The sequence below is a fragment of the Hemiscyllium ocellatum genome, chromosome 16, assembly GCF_020745735.1.
Source record: "Hemiscyllium ocellatum isolate sHemOce1 chromosome 16, sHemOce1.pat.X.cur, whole genome shotgun sequence".
Classification (NCBI taxonomy): Eukaryota; Metazoa; Chordata; class Chondrichthyes; order Orectolobiformes; family Hemiscylliidae; genus Hemiscyllium; species Hemiscyllium ocellatum.
Window position 1 is genome coordinate 475,295 of NC_083416.1, and position 17,280 is coordinate 492,574.

A 17,280-nucleotide genomic window follows, 5' to 3' on the forward strand; every position below is an offset into this window, starting at 1 on the left:
GTGATTGTGTAGAGCATGCACATACTCCCTGCGTCTGTGTGGGCTTCCTCCAGGTCTGCAGGTTTTATTCCACAATCCAAAGATGTGTGCACTAGGTGGATTGGTTGTGCTAAATTGACCATAGTATCCCGGGATATGCAGATAAGATCAATTAGCCGTGAGGAAATGCAAGGATATAGGAACAGGGTCGGGTGGTGGGTCTGGCTGAATGCTATTTGAAGGGTCAGTGTGGATACTTGAGAAACAGAACTCACTCAAATCAATCAGCCTGAGACAAAGCCTTGGAAACAACAATTTATTACAGTCTTGCAAGAACTGGACGCTTCTGTAATCAAGCAGAAATGCGCGCGAAAACAATACATTAAAGCATTCTTATTCAGTTTACAAGTTGCGGAATCACGCCTCCCTTTTCCCATCCTATCATAAGCAGATTACCTCACTTGTTAGTTATTTTCTGGCCGTCCTGCTGTCCTTGTCTGCATTCTTTGTTCCTTGTCTGTTACAGCTTGTTCTTTTATCCAGTTTCTCTTATCTTACTATAAGCCTTATTGTGAAATGCTCGTGCTGCTGTTTGTGGTCAGCTACAACCCTTCATAGTTATTTCCTAACTTAAAACTATTTTCTTGAAAAGACCCTCTATATTCATTAAAGTCTTAGCCTTAAGTATGCTACATGCTACAAGAATTAACCCCCCCCCCCCCAACCTGCAAAAACAACATTTCTAATCTCCCACATACCATGGGCTGTTTCAGTGCTGCAGGGAGACTAAGGCACTTGAAATGGGTCTAGCATGGGATTAGTGAGGTAGGTCTGCCATCTCTCAGATAAGATGCAGTGCTGGGCTAAGAGGTGGCAAATGGAGTTTAATATGGAAAAGTGAGGTGGTTCAGGATGTTCTACAAATCTTTTCAAAACTCGGTGAGGTGGTTCACTTTGGAATGAGTAACAAATGCAGAGCATCGGGCTAATGGTAAGATTCTTGGTAGTGTAGATAAGCAGAGATCTTGGTGTCCAGTACATAAATCCTTGAAAGTTGCAACCTAGGATGATAGGGTTGTTAAGGCAAAACACGTTTTATGAACATAATTTGCTTTAACTGGGCATCAGCTATTACACTAGGATCTGATGTGCAGAAATGTTCGAGTGTGATCCTCAATCTAAAGCATTTAGGAATATCGTGAATTGTCCCTTAAAGTTATATCCGTTTCTATAAAACACCCTGGAGTAACTGTTTACTGAGTATGTTGAAAGATGCTGTCTGTCATGATAAAAAAAAACTTGTGTGGCCTTGAATAAGAATATATTATTCTAAATAATAAATGGGAACACTTGTAAAGTGTTTTTTTGAAATGGCTGCTCTGACCTTGGGTATTAAGTGTGATTATTAAATGGCATTTCTGTCTTCCAGATCTGACTGACAGTAGCAGCTATGCAAGGGCTAGGTTCTGGGTGAATGAAGTCCGCAACTGTGAAGAGGTGAATTTTGATATAAACCTTGTTCTGCTGAATAGTCAATGCTCTATCTGGCTGCGGTTGGTTTTGAGTAGTGGGTTAGTGTTTTGGTGAAACTAATTTGTTAAATGTACTATGATCTCATCATTATTCTGGTTCTTTAGAATCAAAAATTGAAGCCATTGCGATATGTATTATGTATTACTTGAAGTATGGCTCTCGTGCAGTTGGTTCTGCTATAACATGCACTACTTCAACGCGAATTGGCTCTAACGCGATTGAGGAATTTAGTCTATTATTTTCCCTGCCTGTATTGGCTGTGACAAGATTCCTGCTCCATTGAGTTAAATGGTGCTGTTTTCCTTATTTTCTCATAATGCAGGATCACAAAGGAACTTAACTAATGTGTTATATCAGAATAGACTGTACAGCAATCCCATTCAGTGGGGATTACTGATTCTGCTGTACTTTGGGTTTTGTGTAGTGGAGATAGTGGGCTATGGGTTCTGTATTCTTCAGTGTTATTGAGATGTTTGCAGTATAGGTTATGGGACCAGCCAATTTGGTTATTGGATTTGCATAATGGGTTTTATTGACTTGAGGATTTGGTGAATGCGTTTGCAGTACAGGTTGTGCATGGTTGATATGTTTTGAGGTTTGAGTAGTGGTTTTTCAGCATGGTTCCATGTTCTCATGTGATTTTGGATTTATTGCCTAATACTTGAGTCAGTGTTTTTTCTCTCGCAGCACTGTAAAATTTATCTGTGTGGAACCAAAAGTGATCTTGTCCAGAATGACCGCAGCGCACGGGGAGTTGATTACCATGATGTTCAAGATTACACAGACGGTATATTAACAGAACTTTTACCATGAGAAGTTAATGTTGTTTTGGTTAAATTAGCAAGGAAGGAGTTAACAAAATTGATCTAGTCAGGCTTGAATGATTAGGTTTAAATTTCCTATTAGTGAGGTGCGATAATTTTATGCAAGTGTATTCTAAAAAGTCTTGGGATGTTTCATTTAGGAACAATAAAAATTTTTTGCTGAACCAGGGTTATAGGGGTATATATGAGGCAGTGAGAAATTTTTAATCCTGGTCCAATCTAAATTAAGGCATCATTGTGAACGGTAAGCATGATGTGGAGGTGCTGACGTTGGACTGGGGTGGTCAAAGTTAAAAAAAATTGCTGTTAGTCCAACAGGTTTATTTGGGAGTACAAAGGATAATGAAGACTTCATGCAGTCATAAATATTCATTTTACTATCTCCTTGGAAAGATCATACAAATTGTAGCAATAACTCCTGAAACTACTTGTAATTACAATTGTCTCCCCTGTTGATTTTTTGAAATTATAATTTGAAAGGTTCTAAGAAATTGATATTCAACACAATTGAATAATTTGTCTGAGGGCTAATACTTTCTGCATTAGCCATGTATTGAAAGTGAATGTTCTGTAGATCTACTTTTGTTTTCCATCTCCAATCACTAATCATTTGGGTAGAATGCATTCTTTTCAGTATTTTAAAATCTACAACCTATTTGCTACAAACCTCTGAGCCTCTATAGGTAAAGTAATGCACCACAAAACCAAAATGTTTTGCTCATAGTCATAAAGCATGGAAACAGACCCTTGTTCAACTAGTCCACATCGACCAGATTTCCCAAACTAAACCAGTGCCACTTTCCTGCATTTGGCCCATGTCCCTCTAAACCTCCTTAATCATGTACCTGTCCAAATGTGTCTCAAATGTTGTAAACGTAGCTGCATCTACAACTTTCCTGGCAGTTTAAGCCACATTTATGCACCCTGTGGAAAAAGTTGCCCCTCAGGTCCTGTTTTAAAATCTTTTCCCTCACTTTAAAAATTACACCCCCTGGTTTTGAACACCCCCATCATAGGGAAAAGACTTTAGCTATTCACATTATCTGTCACTTATGATTTTATAAAATCTCTTTTAAGGTCATTCCTCAACCTCCTAAGCTCCAGTGGTTAAAAACCCCAGGCTAGCCAGCCTCTCCTTCTACTCAAACTTTCTAGTCCCAGCAACATTCTAACTCTCCAGAGTCACCTGGACTCAATGTTAGCTTGCCTTCCATGGATGCTGCCTGACTTGCTATGATTTCCAGCATTTTTTGTTTTCAGTACAGATTTCACCATCCTTGTAAGTCTTTTCTGAACCCACTCCAATTTAACAATATCCTTCCTATAATAAGGTGACCAGAATTGTGCACAGTACTACAAACATGACCCCAATGTCCAATACAACCACAACATGACGTTTTAACTCCTGTACTCAATGGTCTCCGCAATGAAGGCAAAATTGCTAAATGCTGCCTTCACCACCCTGTTGACTTGATGCAACTTTCAAAGAGTTTTATGTACCTGAACCTTTGGGTGTCTCTGTTTGATAACACTGTCCAGGGCCCAACCATTTAACTGTACAAATCCTGCCCTTGTTGGCTTTGGTGGGCGGCACGTTGGCACAGTGGTTAGCACTGCTGCCTCACAGCGCCAGAGACCCGGGTTCAATTCCCGTCTCAGACGACTGACTGTGTGGAGTTTGCACCTTCTCCCCGTGTCTGCGTGGGTTTCCTCCGGGTGCTCCGGTTTCCTCCCATAGTCACAAAGATGTGCAGGTCAGATGAATTGACCAGGATAAATTGCCCGTAGTGTTAGATAAAGGGGTAAATGCAGGAGTATGGGTGGGTTGCGCTTCAGTGGGTCGGTGTGGACTTGTTGGGCCGATTAGATTATGTAAGTAATCTAATCTAATCTAGCATTGAATACCTCGTGTTTATCCAAATTAAAATCCATTTGCTTCTCGCGTTGGCTCAATTGATCATCTTAGATAATCTTCACTGTTGGCTATACCACCAATTTTGGTTTCATCCACAAATTTACTAACCAATCCTCCTAAAGGTTCATCCCAGTTATTTATATAAATGACACTGACACTGCTGGTCACAAGTTTCCATTCTGAAAAATAACCTTTTCCCACTCTGTCTTGCACTGATTGCCAAGCTGTCTCTGAATCCAACATGATCTAACTTTATTAATTAGTCTACCATGCAGAACCTTGTCAAAGACTTTACTAAAGTCCATGTAGGCAATATCTCCTGTTCTGTATTCACTAATCATTTCGGTTATATCTTCAACACAACTCAAACTGTTTGAGAGAGAAGTTTTCTCCCAGACGCAGCCATGCTGATGATCCCTAATCTTACCTTGCCTCTTGAAATGCATGCAAATCCCATCTCTTCAAATTCCTTCTAACAGCTTATCCACTGTTAATGTAAGACTCACCAGTTAATAGTTCCCAGGGTTATCTTTACAGCCTTGCCTAAATAAAAGCACTACATTAAACGCCCTCCAATCCTCTGGCACCTCATCTTGCTAAGCGTCCCATGAATCTGACTTGATATTTGTTGCAGGAAAGGTTAGTTAAGTTTGTGTATTTTTATTTGACTCTATAGGTACAATATATTCAAAAATAAAACTTGTGATAATATAGCAGCTTTCACATAATCTGAATGTGGTGCAGTCAATGAATTATTAAAAAAAACACAATTTTGCTGTGTGACAAATGTAACAAGTTTGCATATTTAGCCGTAAGCTGTATCTGAAATAGTCCAGAACTCCCTCAGTATTCCATTAGTGTTAGCCTATTATATGCTAAGTGCAAAACTGTTAGCATTTTTGAGCTAAAGTGTCCTTGATATGTTTGTTTGGATTTTTTTGCCCTAGTAAGACAGAAATTCAATGTACATGTATTTGACTATTAAGAGGTCTGGCAATATCCCTAGCTTTGAGATGGAGGCCACAGGTTGTCATACCATCTTTTGAACAAGTTGATTTTAAAGTAACTAAATAGCTTGACTATAAAATATCTAAAATGTAAGTGTTTTGAAGTGATGGAATTCAGTGTCTTTCATTATTGCATTAGAATCAAAAAGGATTTGGAATGTATATCTCACCAATCTGTCTCCAGTCCATCTGAAATAAATACACAGCTTTGCTGTGTTTTCTTTAAGCACAGATAAACTAATTTGTAAAGGTTCCCTCCAAGAAACAAAGTGTCCTGTTCGTAAGAGTAGTGTTGGTCTTTTTCTTCATTGCCTATATTTTTTTTTAAGCCTAAACCACAGTCGGACAGTGTTTAACTTGGCATTTTTAAAGTCTCGATCAATTTAGGGCCTGACAAATCCAGCAGGCAAAATATAACTATTTCTGAACATTCAGGGTCACTGCTTTTGCACAAATACTGGATGTTTAAAAGCATGTTCTAGTTTGTTTGGATTGAGAAATAATTAGCGGCTTTTGACAGGCCACTAAATATCCTAAGTTTGATGTCTAAAGTGTGGCACTTTTTTTGTTGCAGTCAGTCTGTTAGATAAGATTTATCTGACTGGTGATTTAAAATATTTGGTGAAATCAGCACAGTCAGTTGTTACAGTGCAATTTGAGGAAAGTAAATATTGCTTTGTTTTGAGATCTTCATCACTGAGTCATGTGTAATGTTTATTTTTTAAGAGATCAAAGCCAAGTTGTTTGAAACCTCCAGTAAAACTGGCCGGAATGTTGGTAAGTTTCTATTTACTGAATCTCTATCCTATCACACTTCTGCTATTGCTCTGTCCTTCTGAGAGACATTGGAATAAAGCTCGAGTATTGGAGGTATATTGGAATCTTAAAACTGTGGAAAAATTTGTCGTGAAGTCTTGGATAAAGATTGGAGGACTTTGTAATCCGATTACAATGAAGAGTTAAGAGGTGGAAAGAAAGCTGCAGAAGCATGAATATAATCAACCCAAATCCTTCTGTTCTCTTGTTTCAGATGAACTGTTTCAAATAGTAGCAGAAGATTATGTGAATGTAACAGCCTTCCAGGTGATGACAGGTAAATAAAATGGGAATTGAGGCTTTATCAGAACCAACACACAGTCTAAAAGTTGACTATTTAGAAGGATCTGGGCATTCTGTTTTAGAAAATAGTCTGGTGTGCCTGCCATTTATATTTTAATACCTTGTGGGCTGACATATACTGTATATGTTTTGAATGGTCAAAGATGTTTGGTGGTTTAAGTATTAATTTATGACAGCATCTGAGGACTGGCTATCTGTGTTTGCATATGTTGGCGTCTGAGGGATTGATTATGAACATTGATACATGGTGGACTATGATATTTTACAGTCTATTCAGCCTAGAGTACGAGTATTAGTATGTAGCAGGGTATTGGATTGAAGTATGTGTTAGTAAATGACAGAGTCTGAGTATTCTCTATCATGAGTCTTATGCATTACTTTCTGTTCTACTTTGTTTTTAGAAGATGAAGCAGCTGTGAATCTGGCTGAGAAGAAGAAATCCACCTACTTATTTAGTTGTTGTCACCAATAGCATCTGATTTGCAACAACCCATTTGCCAATGTTTTGAGGGGGAATTCTACATGGATTCACTGGACTGAGACTCCTTATTTATAAAACTATTCCAATATCATGGTCTGAGATTTGAGGCTGGATCCGTTGTCTTGTGACTAGTGGGAATTGCGGTGTCCAATTAATAGTCTGACTCTTGAACTGAAGTGACCTTTCTTGGAGTACCATGATCAGCACATCTCTGAACTTGATGCGGAGGTTGTCTCTGGGCAGTCCTCTTTGCACAGCGAAAAGTGTTTGGCTTTTTATATTTTCGAACTTTGCCAAGATTTTGTGCACAATCAACCATTTTTGCCTCTTCTGGTTGTGTGATTTAATGGTTCGTGTTGCCTATTGAAAGATGTGGCAGATCTCAGGAGTGTTCACTGCACCAAGCAAAGTGACTTACATCTTTTCTGCTACATCCACGGCACCCAGGATTCTGCTTTCCACATGTTGACTGTAGCTTTGTACAGAATTTTTAATGTGTGCATTACATTTTGAAGTTTCTTTTAGCACTGCAGCTGAGCAGTTTCACATTGAACACTACTGTTCCAGAATAACCCAATTAGTATGGGAATTTAACTGCTGTGGGAACAGTCTTGGAAGGACGGCCTCTGAGCAGTTGCTTTGTTTTTATTCATGTTTTCTTCTAGTGCACAACGTTTCCAAAAATTCTCAAATGGAACTGTATTTCGGATTGGACTGCACTGCCTGAATTTCAATCTTGCTAGAAATGATTATACACTTGCTGTTTCAGTGGTGTAGTGCTGATCAAACTCGCCAGACACTGTAGATGATCAATGCTGCCTGGTTCATAGGGAGGGGGAAGTTACAAGCTGTAGAGAAATATGGCAGACAGGAAATAAGGTATATTTGACATGGAGTGTGCTGATTTGCAGTAAAGTTTTTATGCCAGACACACAAGGCTTCATATACTATGGATGGTCTTTATATCTCATCCAGTACCATTAGCCATGCAAGTATTGGCAGTAAAGAGTAAAACTTTTTTTGGTTGGTTAACATTAATGACTTCCAATTGTGATTGCTAGTGCAGGATGCATTACTGTAGACACAGATTGCACCATTAACTTCATCTGATGAGATTTAACATGAGAAATTAACCCAAGAAAGCTTGTGGCTTTGTTACTGTAATCCTTCCAGCACCAAGAATTGGAATGTACATTTCTATATTTTTTATTTTCTCTTCTCTTTTTAATGTTTCACTCTTTCTTCAGTGACAAGGGAAAACCTGCTGTGTTCTGTCTGGTGGAAGGTACATGATCTCATGTCCAGACATTTCCCAGCCCCCTCTAGTTTAAGATATCTGCTTTAATAGCTAGCTATCTGAAATGTGACACAACTGCACACCTTAATCTGAAAGTTTTGTCAGTAACAAGTTGTAATGAGAGTTTGGCTCAGTGTGGTGTACAGTTTCACCTTGGGGTATAGAATATATTAAAAGTTTTTTAAAAATCATGTCCAAATTTGCATTAATTTGAGTAGGGACTTTTAAATTTGGACTTGAGCAATGTGAAAATATTTGCAGGTTTATTTGAAAACAGATGGAACATCACTGTAAATTAGCTTAAATTAACTGTAAATTAGCTTAATTTTAGCCTGTTGATATATATGTAACTGAGGTGGGATTCAGATTCTGTGACTAAACCTCCCATTAGAATAGTTTGTGACTTTAAATAGGAGTCTTCACTTCGTTCTTTTAGATAACCTTAAGTTCCTCAAATTATTGATGCATTTAAAGGTATACATTCAGAGCACTTCAGTTCTTTGTAATGTGTGGAAATGTCAAAGATACAAAACATTATTTCACAAAGAGCAGGAATGTTGGTGTGCTGGTGTGATTTGCTGAATTAATTCACAGGGCAGAACACTGTCAGTGGCATTTATTTTATCCATACTTAAGTTCTAATGCACTGTATTGGAAATACTTTCAGGTTTTTCAAAAGATAACTTGCAGCGAAGGAATATTTCATGAATTGTCACAAAATGCGTGCTGGATTTGCTAGATTGGCAGATGGAGATTCTTGCAAGACAGTAAAATGTTGCTTCACTTTGGGTACATTTGCTGAAAAGGAAAGCTTCTATGATTGAGTTGCTTTAGAATATAAGGTAGCAGCTTGAGGTAATTCAGGAGGTCATTCCTATACTTTAATATTTTGGTGATTTATGGCCTATACTTTGACTCCCCCCTCAAAGCAAGCAATAGACAGCTACTATCCCAGCATAGGTGGTATGAGGCACTGTTTTTCTGATCAAAGACTTATTTATTTTGCATGTACAGATGATTTTATTACATGCTGGAAATTCAACACTTGGTGCTGTGGAGTCGGTGTATCGTGTAAGGCACTGGTCCTCTGTAAATATAGCTGGTTAACTATTCTGTCAGTTGTAGACACTAGCATCTCTATTCGTTATTTGGATCTTGTGTTGAAACTTTTGTTATAAAGTCAATCTTTTAAATGTAAAAAATTAAATGCACAAAGCTTTAACATCACTGCTGGACTGAGAATTGCTTTATTTGTAACAATTTACTGGATTTGAAAATTGGCATTTTAGTTTTGCACTTGCAGATAAACTCTCTGCATAGCCTAGACCTGTTGCTATTCTAAACATTGTGTTTTGTTATGTTAATAAGTATTTGCAAGCCATGTGAGTATTGGTTTGCCTTGTGTATGACCTCTGGCAGGGAGTGTGTGCATAACTTGCCTTACTATGCGTTCCTGAGACACACCATCTAGTTATCTAGCTCATTAATGACCATGACAGGGCTGCGGTTGATGACTATCCTATCAATGCCATATGTCCAACTCAACGTGGAACGATTACTTACATGACATATCAAAGGACTGAGGGTCCAGAACCTTTTTTGATTTTTTTGTTGATGCCACTGAGCGTATTACTTTTGAGCTTTCTGATCCTTTAGCCCCAAGAATGTCTCGTGTACTCCCTTTCTCTTGCACTTTTCAAGTGCTTTTTTGCCAGTTCACAAGCTTTGATTTGATTTCTCACTGAAAATGTTGGAAGTAGCCTCTGAGCTTTGGTTTATAAACTTCTCAATGAATCGAATGTGTCCTCCATGGAATCCTATGGAGACTTTGATGTATTTGTAATGGCAAATAGTAAAACAACTCCTTTATTCTGATTAGTAGGGCATTCTCAATAAGCTCTAATCATGGTCTTTAATGCTGCTTTGAAAGTGGATGATCTGAATAGAAGTATTAAGATGTTGCTAAATATTTGAAAGTTAATATTGGAATTTAAGATGTTAGTTTAATTCATGATCAGGATTTGCCCTCTGCCTGATACGTCAGACACCATATCTCTATAGTGCTGGCCAATAAAAATGTTTTAATACTTTATCCTGCATTTTTCAAATATCCTTGTAACGTGCCATCAGAATTTTGTAGTGATACATGAAGCAACCACCTGATGGGTTGCTACCTAACCTTGTTGGCTGCTATTTGAGGGAGTCTGTGTCTTCATTCGTACTTTGTCCTTAAAATAATAATTTGCAGGTATCCGTTCTGGGTAAATTTCTCAGGCTGTTAGATATAACTGTCTTGTTTCTATTAAAGAAGGCACATTATCAGCCCCATTCCCTTTCCCATTTTATTTAACTCTTGGAAATTCAGGCTTCTGCCAATTTTCAAAGTCGTCATCCTTTTTCATAAATGACTCTTGCTTCAAAAGTCTATCTACCTTCTCTTTAATTTCTGTGAACCAGCCTATACAACTCTCTGGGGTACTGAATTCAGAAATTCACAGCCCTGTGGGGGAAGAAGTCCCATCACATATATTTAAAAAAAGCAATGTCCCTTATTCTGTAACTATGGTTCCAATTGAGATTTCTGTACTAGTGGCAACGTTTTCTCAATGTTGACCCTGTTAAGCCCCCTCAGAATCTTGTACATTTCATTCCGGCCTAATTGGTTTAGCCATTCATGATAGCAATCCTTAGGAATCAGCCTAGTGGATCTCTCATGAATCCTCTCCAATGCCAGTACATCCATCCTTAAACAGAGGAACCAAAACTGCACTCAGTACTCCAGGTGTGGCCTCATCAATGTTCTGTACAATTACAATTGTGGTTGTGATGAAGGAGCGCTGCTCCGAAAGCTAGTACTTCCAACTAAACCTGGTGTAACCCAGATGGCCTCCTTCTTCAAAGACCGCAATTTCTCCCCAGATGTGATCGACGATGCCCTCCACCGCATCTCCTTCACTTCCCGCTCCTCCACCCTTGAGCCCCACCCCTCCCACCGCCACCAGGACAGAACCGCACTGGTTCTCACCTACCACCCCACCAACCTCCATATACAGCGTATCATCCGCCGTCATTTCCGCCACCTCCAAACGGACCCCACCACCAGGGATATATTTCCCTCCCCTCTCAGCGTTCCGAAAAGACCACTCCCTCTGTGACTCCCTCGCCAGGTCCACACCCCCCACCAACCCAATCTCCACTCCCGGCACCTTCCCCTGCAACCGCAGGAAATGCAAAACTTGCGCCCACACCTCCTCCCTTACTTCTCTCCAAGGCCCCAAGGGATCCTTCCATATCCGCCACAAATTCACCTGCACCTCCACACACATCATTTATTGCATCCGCTGCACCCGATGTGGCCTCTATATTGGGGAGACAGGCCGCCTATTTGCGGAACATTTCAGAGAACACCTCTGGGACACCCGGACCAACCACCCCGTGGCTCAACACTTCAACTCCCCCTCCCACTCCACCAAGGACATGCAGGTCCTTGGACTCCTCCATCGCCAGACCATAACAACACAACGGTTGGCTCATCTTCCACCTAGGAACACTCCAACCACAAGGGATGAACTCAGATTTCCCTCATTTCCCCTCCCCCCACCTGGTCTCAGCCAAATCCCTCGAACTCAACACCGCCTTCCTAACCTACAATCTTCTTCCTGACCTCTCCGCCCCCACCCCACTCCGGCCTATCACCCTCACCTTGACCTCCTTTCACCTATCGCATCTCCAACACCCCTCTCCCAAGTCCCTCCTCCCTACCATTTATCTTAGCCTGCTTGGCACACACTCCTCATTCCTGAAGAAGGGCTTATGCCCGAAATGTCGATTCTCCTGTTCCTTGGATGCTGCCTGACCTGCTGCACCTTTCCAGCAACACATTTTCAGTTGTGATTTTTACTTTGTACCCCTAAGTCCAACACCGGCTACTCCAAATCATGTTTATATTTGAACTCCAACTCCCTAGCAATGAAGGTCAAAACTCAATTTGTCATTTTAATTACTTGTTGCACCTACATGCTAACGTTTTGTATTTCATGTACAAGATACCCCATCCCTCAGCATTGAGCTTTCTTCTATCATTATTTAATGGTCTGCCTTTTCATTCTCGAATGCATAACCACTTTTTTCAATGTAGAACTGTCCATGAAATCTCAGGAATGTGCCAAAACTGCTGCTGCTCAATCTTCCCGTAAGGTTCATCTAAATAAATCCTGAGTTTACTGGGATACTACTTCAGAAATCTACCTTCCCTTACATTTTCAATTTTTCTCTAACTCCAGTGATTAAAACCACTGGTCCTATAATATTCCTTAGTCATGAAAATTCTAGATAGCTAGTTAAAATTTAGAACTCCATGAAATATAATTGATTAGTTTCAAAGACAAGCTCATAACCATTATTTATTACTCCTAACTGTTTCATATTCTGTAGATTGTTCTTATGATAAACTGGTAAGCCCATTAGTGGTTATACCTGTGAAAATGCTCTAGTATTAAGACAACAGCTTTTGGCCACTTCACCTTCCCTTTACAAATGAGTTAATACATCTTTCAACTCAATTCTGAGGTTTCTAATTAAAATCATATCCCTCCTTGAAATCAAAAGTCATTGTTAGGTATTATTTTCTCCTTCGTTTCAAGCTTCTGTCTGGCCAAGTCGTGTCTGATTTTGTCTGTCTTTTTATTGTTCAAAGTTTTAAAATTGTTTCTCTTTTCATTTCTCTCCTCTTTACAAATGAAATTTTCTTATTCTAGGGCTCTATCCAAACATAGAACAGTGTAGCACAGTACAGGCCATTCAGCCCTCAGTGTTGTACCAACCTTTTAACGTGCTCTAAGCTCAAACTAATGTACATACCCTTCATTTTACTATCTTCCATGAACCTATCCAAGAGTCGCTTAAATGTCCCTGCTGTGTCAGACTCTACTCCCAGCAGTGCATTCTAAGCACCCACTACTCTGTAAAGAACTGACCTCTGACATATCCTTCTCATTTTCTATTGCTCTTTTTCATTCCTACCCTTTACATCTTGCTTTCTTCGTTATCCTTGTTTTTTTTTCCCCACTTGAAGGAAGGAATTTAAATCTTAGCTAATTCTAGTGGTCACACTCAATTTTAGATCTCTTCTGATTCTAAAAGTTGAGTCATCACTTTAAGCATTTCATCCCTAAAAATACCTACTTTAATTTCCCCCTTCGGCTTATCTGTTAAATTGGTATAGCTGTTGCCAAAACTAGTCCATGGTTATATTTTCTAATCCAAGAAAAATCTTAGTAACAGTCAAAATCACTTCAAAATTCTAATCCATGTAATGCACTTTATACCAGCTGTTTTGTTTTATGCTTCATACCCATTCATCTGTTTCTTAATTCTCAAATCTTGTTTAAATTCAATACATTCCTATCCCATCAAAACCCCAATTGATGATAATACTGGACGTATCTGATCCCAGAATAGAACCTCACCCAATAGATAGGTTTTAATTTGCAGTTGGTTACTGTGGTGCTTAGTCAGTGACAGACTCATGCATTTATGTTAAATGCTCTTTCTGAATAAGAACAAATTTATCACAAAAACAAGCTCTATAAATGGTCCAAAGAGGTGCAGTTGAAGTGGATTGGCCATGGAAAAATATGGGGTTACAGGTCTGTGGGATGCTCTTTGGAGGGTCAGTGATGGACCTGATGGGCCAAATGGTCCTTTCTGCACTGTGTAGGGATTCTGATTTAACAAACTGTCAACCTGCAAATTCAACAAACCTAAAAAGTGCCCTGTAGCTGGGTTGAAAAGTTGTAATCTTCTGCTGGGATTAACCTGAAACCTGATTCTTCTGAACTAAACTCAAAATTAAACTACTTGTGACTTCTCATTTGTTCTGTTTATAATAAACTCAGCAACATAAACACTTCATTCAATATAAACACTTCATTCGCTCCATAGGTTTGTCATCAGCAGTCACTCAATATAGTTTGATTGTCCACTGAGGAAATTCTGTGTCATGGACCTTTTGCGTGACTGAGCCTGATCCTAGTGCTGCATCTCCAACTACTCACTCGGCAGGCATTTCCAGGAGGTAGTGGTTCTGGGGGTTTAGATTGTTGGCATTCCCTTGTTCTACTACTTGCTGGTAGTGTTCTTGAATTGTCCCATCATACAGGAGTTTTCTCCAAATCTGTTCCTTCTGATAGAGGGTGACCCACACATTAACATCTATGTTGCATTTCTTGAGGGAAGTAGTCTTTGAAATGCTTCCTTTGTCATCCTCGTATTTGATACCTTCATTGAGCTGGGTGAAGATGACTGACTTTGGCAGTCAGAATTCTGGCATCCTCAGCATGTGGCTAGGCCAGTGAAGTTGTTTTTGTATGATCATGGCCTCTGCTGGTGCAATTGACATTGCCGTTAGTCTGCCTGTTCTCCCAGCTGATGCAGAGGATCCATCTCAAGCACTCCTCAGGATCTTCAAATGGAGCCATGTAGTAAAGTCCGAAGGATGACTGGCTTATACATAAGGATCTTGGTATCATCACAGATGTCAGGGTTGTTGCAGACTCCCGTCCTTAGATGTTCATTCTTCAAGGGTCTCATGGTGGCTTCAACTTCTATATTAAATGACAGTCTAAGGTCATTTTTGGGAAATTGGAGGATTTTCTTACAATTATTGACAAGGGCATATTTATTATGGTTTCTGTTCTTAGTGACCTCTCCATCAGAGGCTAATGTTTTGAGTTTCTCAAAGGGTTTTATCCTTGCTCTGCATTGGTTTAAGGTCAAGGGGATTGGTCCTTGGTGCTTATCAACAAGGAGTTACAATTTAGTTTTCACAGTACTCCATTGGTTCTTAATTTCTCTAGTTCTTCTTTACAACTGCATCTTCATTTTTTGAGTTCTCCTCGTTGCCTTGCTGATATTTTTTCAGGTATGGAGAGCTTTTCTTTTTTCTAGTTGATGAGGTCTTGGATGATCATTATTCTCATGGAACCAGTCTTGGTGTTTCCGCGTCTTGCAGCTGATGATGTCTTCGCCGCACAAGATGATGGTTGTCTTCTATTCTTTCCAACTCTTCTTCACTCCATTATAATGAGTTCTTTGGAGATTTTGGTGAAGACAATGCCAGGTGTGTTACAATGCTTGGGCTTGAAACTGCTCAACATTGAGTTTTTTTTTCTGAAACTTTCTAGTGGCATTTGATGGACATTGGATGGAGCCAATGGTCTGATCTGCACTGGTCATCACTTTGGTTATGAGAGTTAAATTCTTTTGGTCTTGGGATTAAATGATACCTCCAAGAAATATTAGAGTTGTCTTTTTGGTGGAACAGTGTGTTGATGGACCAGCTGGTGAGCAGGCAATCTGCTGCAGTTGCAATTCCCAATTCCTTTCCAGTTTGGGTGTCATTTCCAATCTCCTTTGGACTCATCAATGGCTAAGGTTAGAGCTACTTGCTGATAGGTTGTAGATGGAGAGTCATGAGGCAATTGTTGCCAACAGGGAGCTCAGAGTTGGTTGACAAGTCTGTTCTTGATGACAAATCAGATTGTGTCCTGGGTTGATCCTTGGGTTTTCCTCTCCAGAAGATGTAACAACTATGATGGTCAGCTGATCTTTGACAGCATGAGCCTGCAAGAGATTGTCATGAAGTTCCTGAATGTACAGGAACAGGGCAGTTCTTTGTTTTGTTATCCATGAAAAATTGTACCTTCCAGGTTCCAACAGCAAATTTGGTTTAGGTTTTCAGACTGCAGGTAGAGGAGTCTGCTGGATGTGGTTTTCCAGCCAGGCTGGTCATGGGACAGACCCTTTTGTATGAGACCTTTCCCAATTGCTTCCCCATGCAGGATGAGCAGCATGGAGTCTGATTCATGAAGAAAGCTACAAAAAAATTCCCTGTTCCTATTCTAAGAGTGAAACGTCCGAGTTAAACTCAGCTACCTATTGGTCAGTCTGTAGCCAGACTCTCTGTCCCCACCCTGTTTTAATGTGGTTTTACTGTGGAACATCAGTAACTGGGTCCTTCACTGAAAGCAGATCCAGTTCCAGTTGTATGGAAATATCAATGATTGGTGATTTCCTTGTCTTGCTGCAGACCTTATCTGCCATCACAACCATTGCTATCACCTATATCTTCTGCCTGGATCACTGATGAGACGTGTTTAGGGTTGTGCTTTGTTGCGACACTGGGTAAACCCTTCTAATTTAAACCAGCCACACACACTCACTTTTTGCTGTAATCTGGTAAAATTCAAGAGGTAAAGAGTTATCCCAGAGGTCATTATTTAAAGTAAAAGTTAAGTCCAACAGAATATCCAAACCAACCACTACTTACAACTCCTTTCCCATAAACCGATCTTTTACCTCCCTCTCTACACTATTAGTCCAATTTTTTATTTCAAAACTCCTGATTTAAGATATTTACAAAAAAAATCAACTTTCAAAACCAGCCAGCTGTCAAATCATCTTTGTTTCTTCCCCTATTCAATGGCCTCCTGCACAAACCTGGGACAAGTACCTTTCGCAGAGCTGTTCTGGCAGTCTGTATTTGTTGGTGGCTTGGCAGTTCTTGCCCCAACTGTTCAAAATGTCTGGTTTAATGCCCCAAAATATCAAATTGTTTCATTAATTTGAATTTAGTATTTCATTAATATTTAAACTTGATTGGATTTTGGGACATAATTTAAACTGGCCACACTTGCATTTGTTTTTGTCACGGCGACTCTGCTGCACTCTTCGTTTTGACCAAGTGTTACACTGTTACCTTGTTCTAGATTTTTTGCTTTGTCTTTACTAGCTTTTCAACTCTTACAAGTATTGTACCTCTACAACTTCAGAACAGCTTTGTCTGTTTCTTTACACAGCGGGTTGTGAGTTCATGGAATGCCCTGCCAGTAGCAGTGGTGAACTCTCCTTCTTTATGGTCATTTAAGCGGGCATTGGATAGGCATTTGGAAGTTATTGGGCTAGTGTAGGTTAGGTAGGATTCGGTCGGCGCAACATCGAGGGCCGAAGGGCCTGTACTGCGCTGTATCTTTCTATGTTCTATGTTCCTCTCCTCCAACCTTACCTGGATGCTGCCAGGAATTGAGAACTCCTGCATTGCTCTCGCGGATCAACACCACTCTCCA

General features: G+C 39.8%; 2 protein-coding genes across 6 annotated transcripts in view; one reads left to right on the forward strand and one right to left on the reverse strand.

Moving 5' to 3' along the window:
* rab24 (RAB24, member RAS oncogene family) overlaps positions 1 to 9,367 on the forward strand; it is a 29,501-nt gene extending 20,134 nt beyond the window's left edge. For all 5 annotated transcript variants that reach the window (XM_060836978.1, XM_060836982.1, XM_060836977.1 and 2 more), the window contains exons 5-9: positions 1,409 to 1,476; positions 2,200 to 2,299; positions 5,985 to 6,035; positions 6,289 to 6,351; positions 6,779 to 9,367. In XM_060836978.1, the coding sequence (XP_060692961.1) occupies positions 1,409 to 1,476; positions 2,200 to 2,299; positions 5,985 to 6,035; positions 6,289 to 6,351; positions 6,779 to 6,849 (353 nt within the window). In that variant the 3' untranslated portion in view covers positions 6,850 to 9,367. The remainder of the gene's footprint in view (positions 1 to 1,408; positions 1,477 to 2,199; positions 2,300 to 5,984; positions 6,036 to 6,288; positions 6,352 to 6,778) is intronic.
* Positions 1 to 17,280, reverse strand: part of nsd1a (nuclear receptor binding SET domain protein 1a) — a 322,813-nt gene that overhangs the window by 29,443 nt on the left and 276,090 nt on the right. The gene's annotated exons all lie outside the window — the stretch shown is intronic.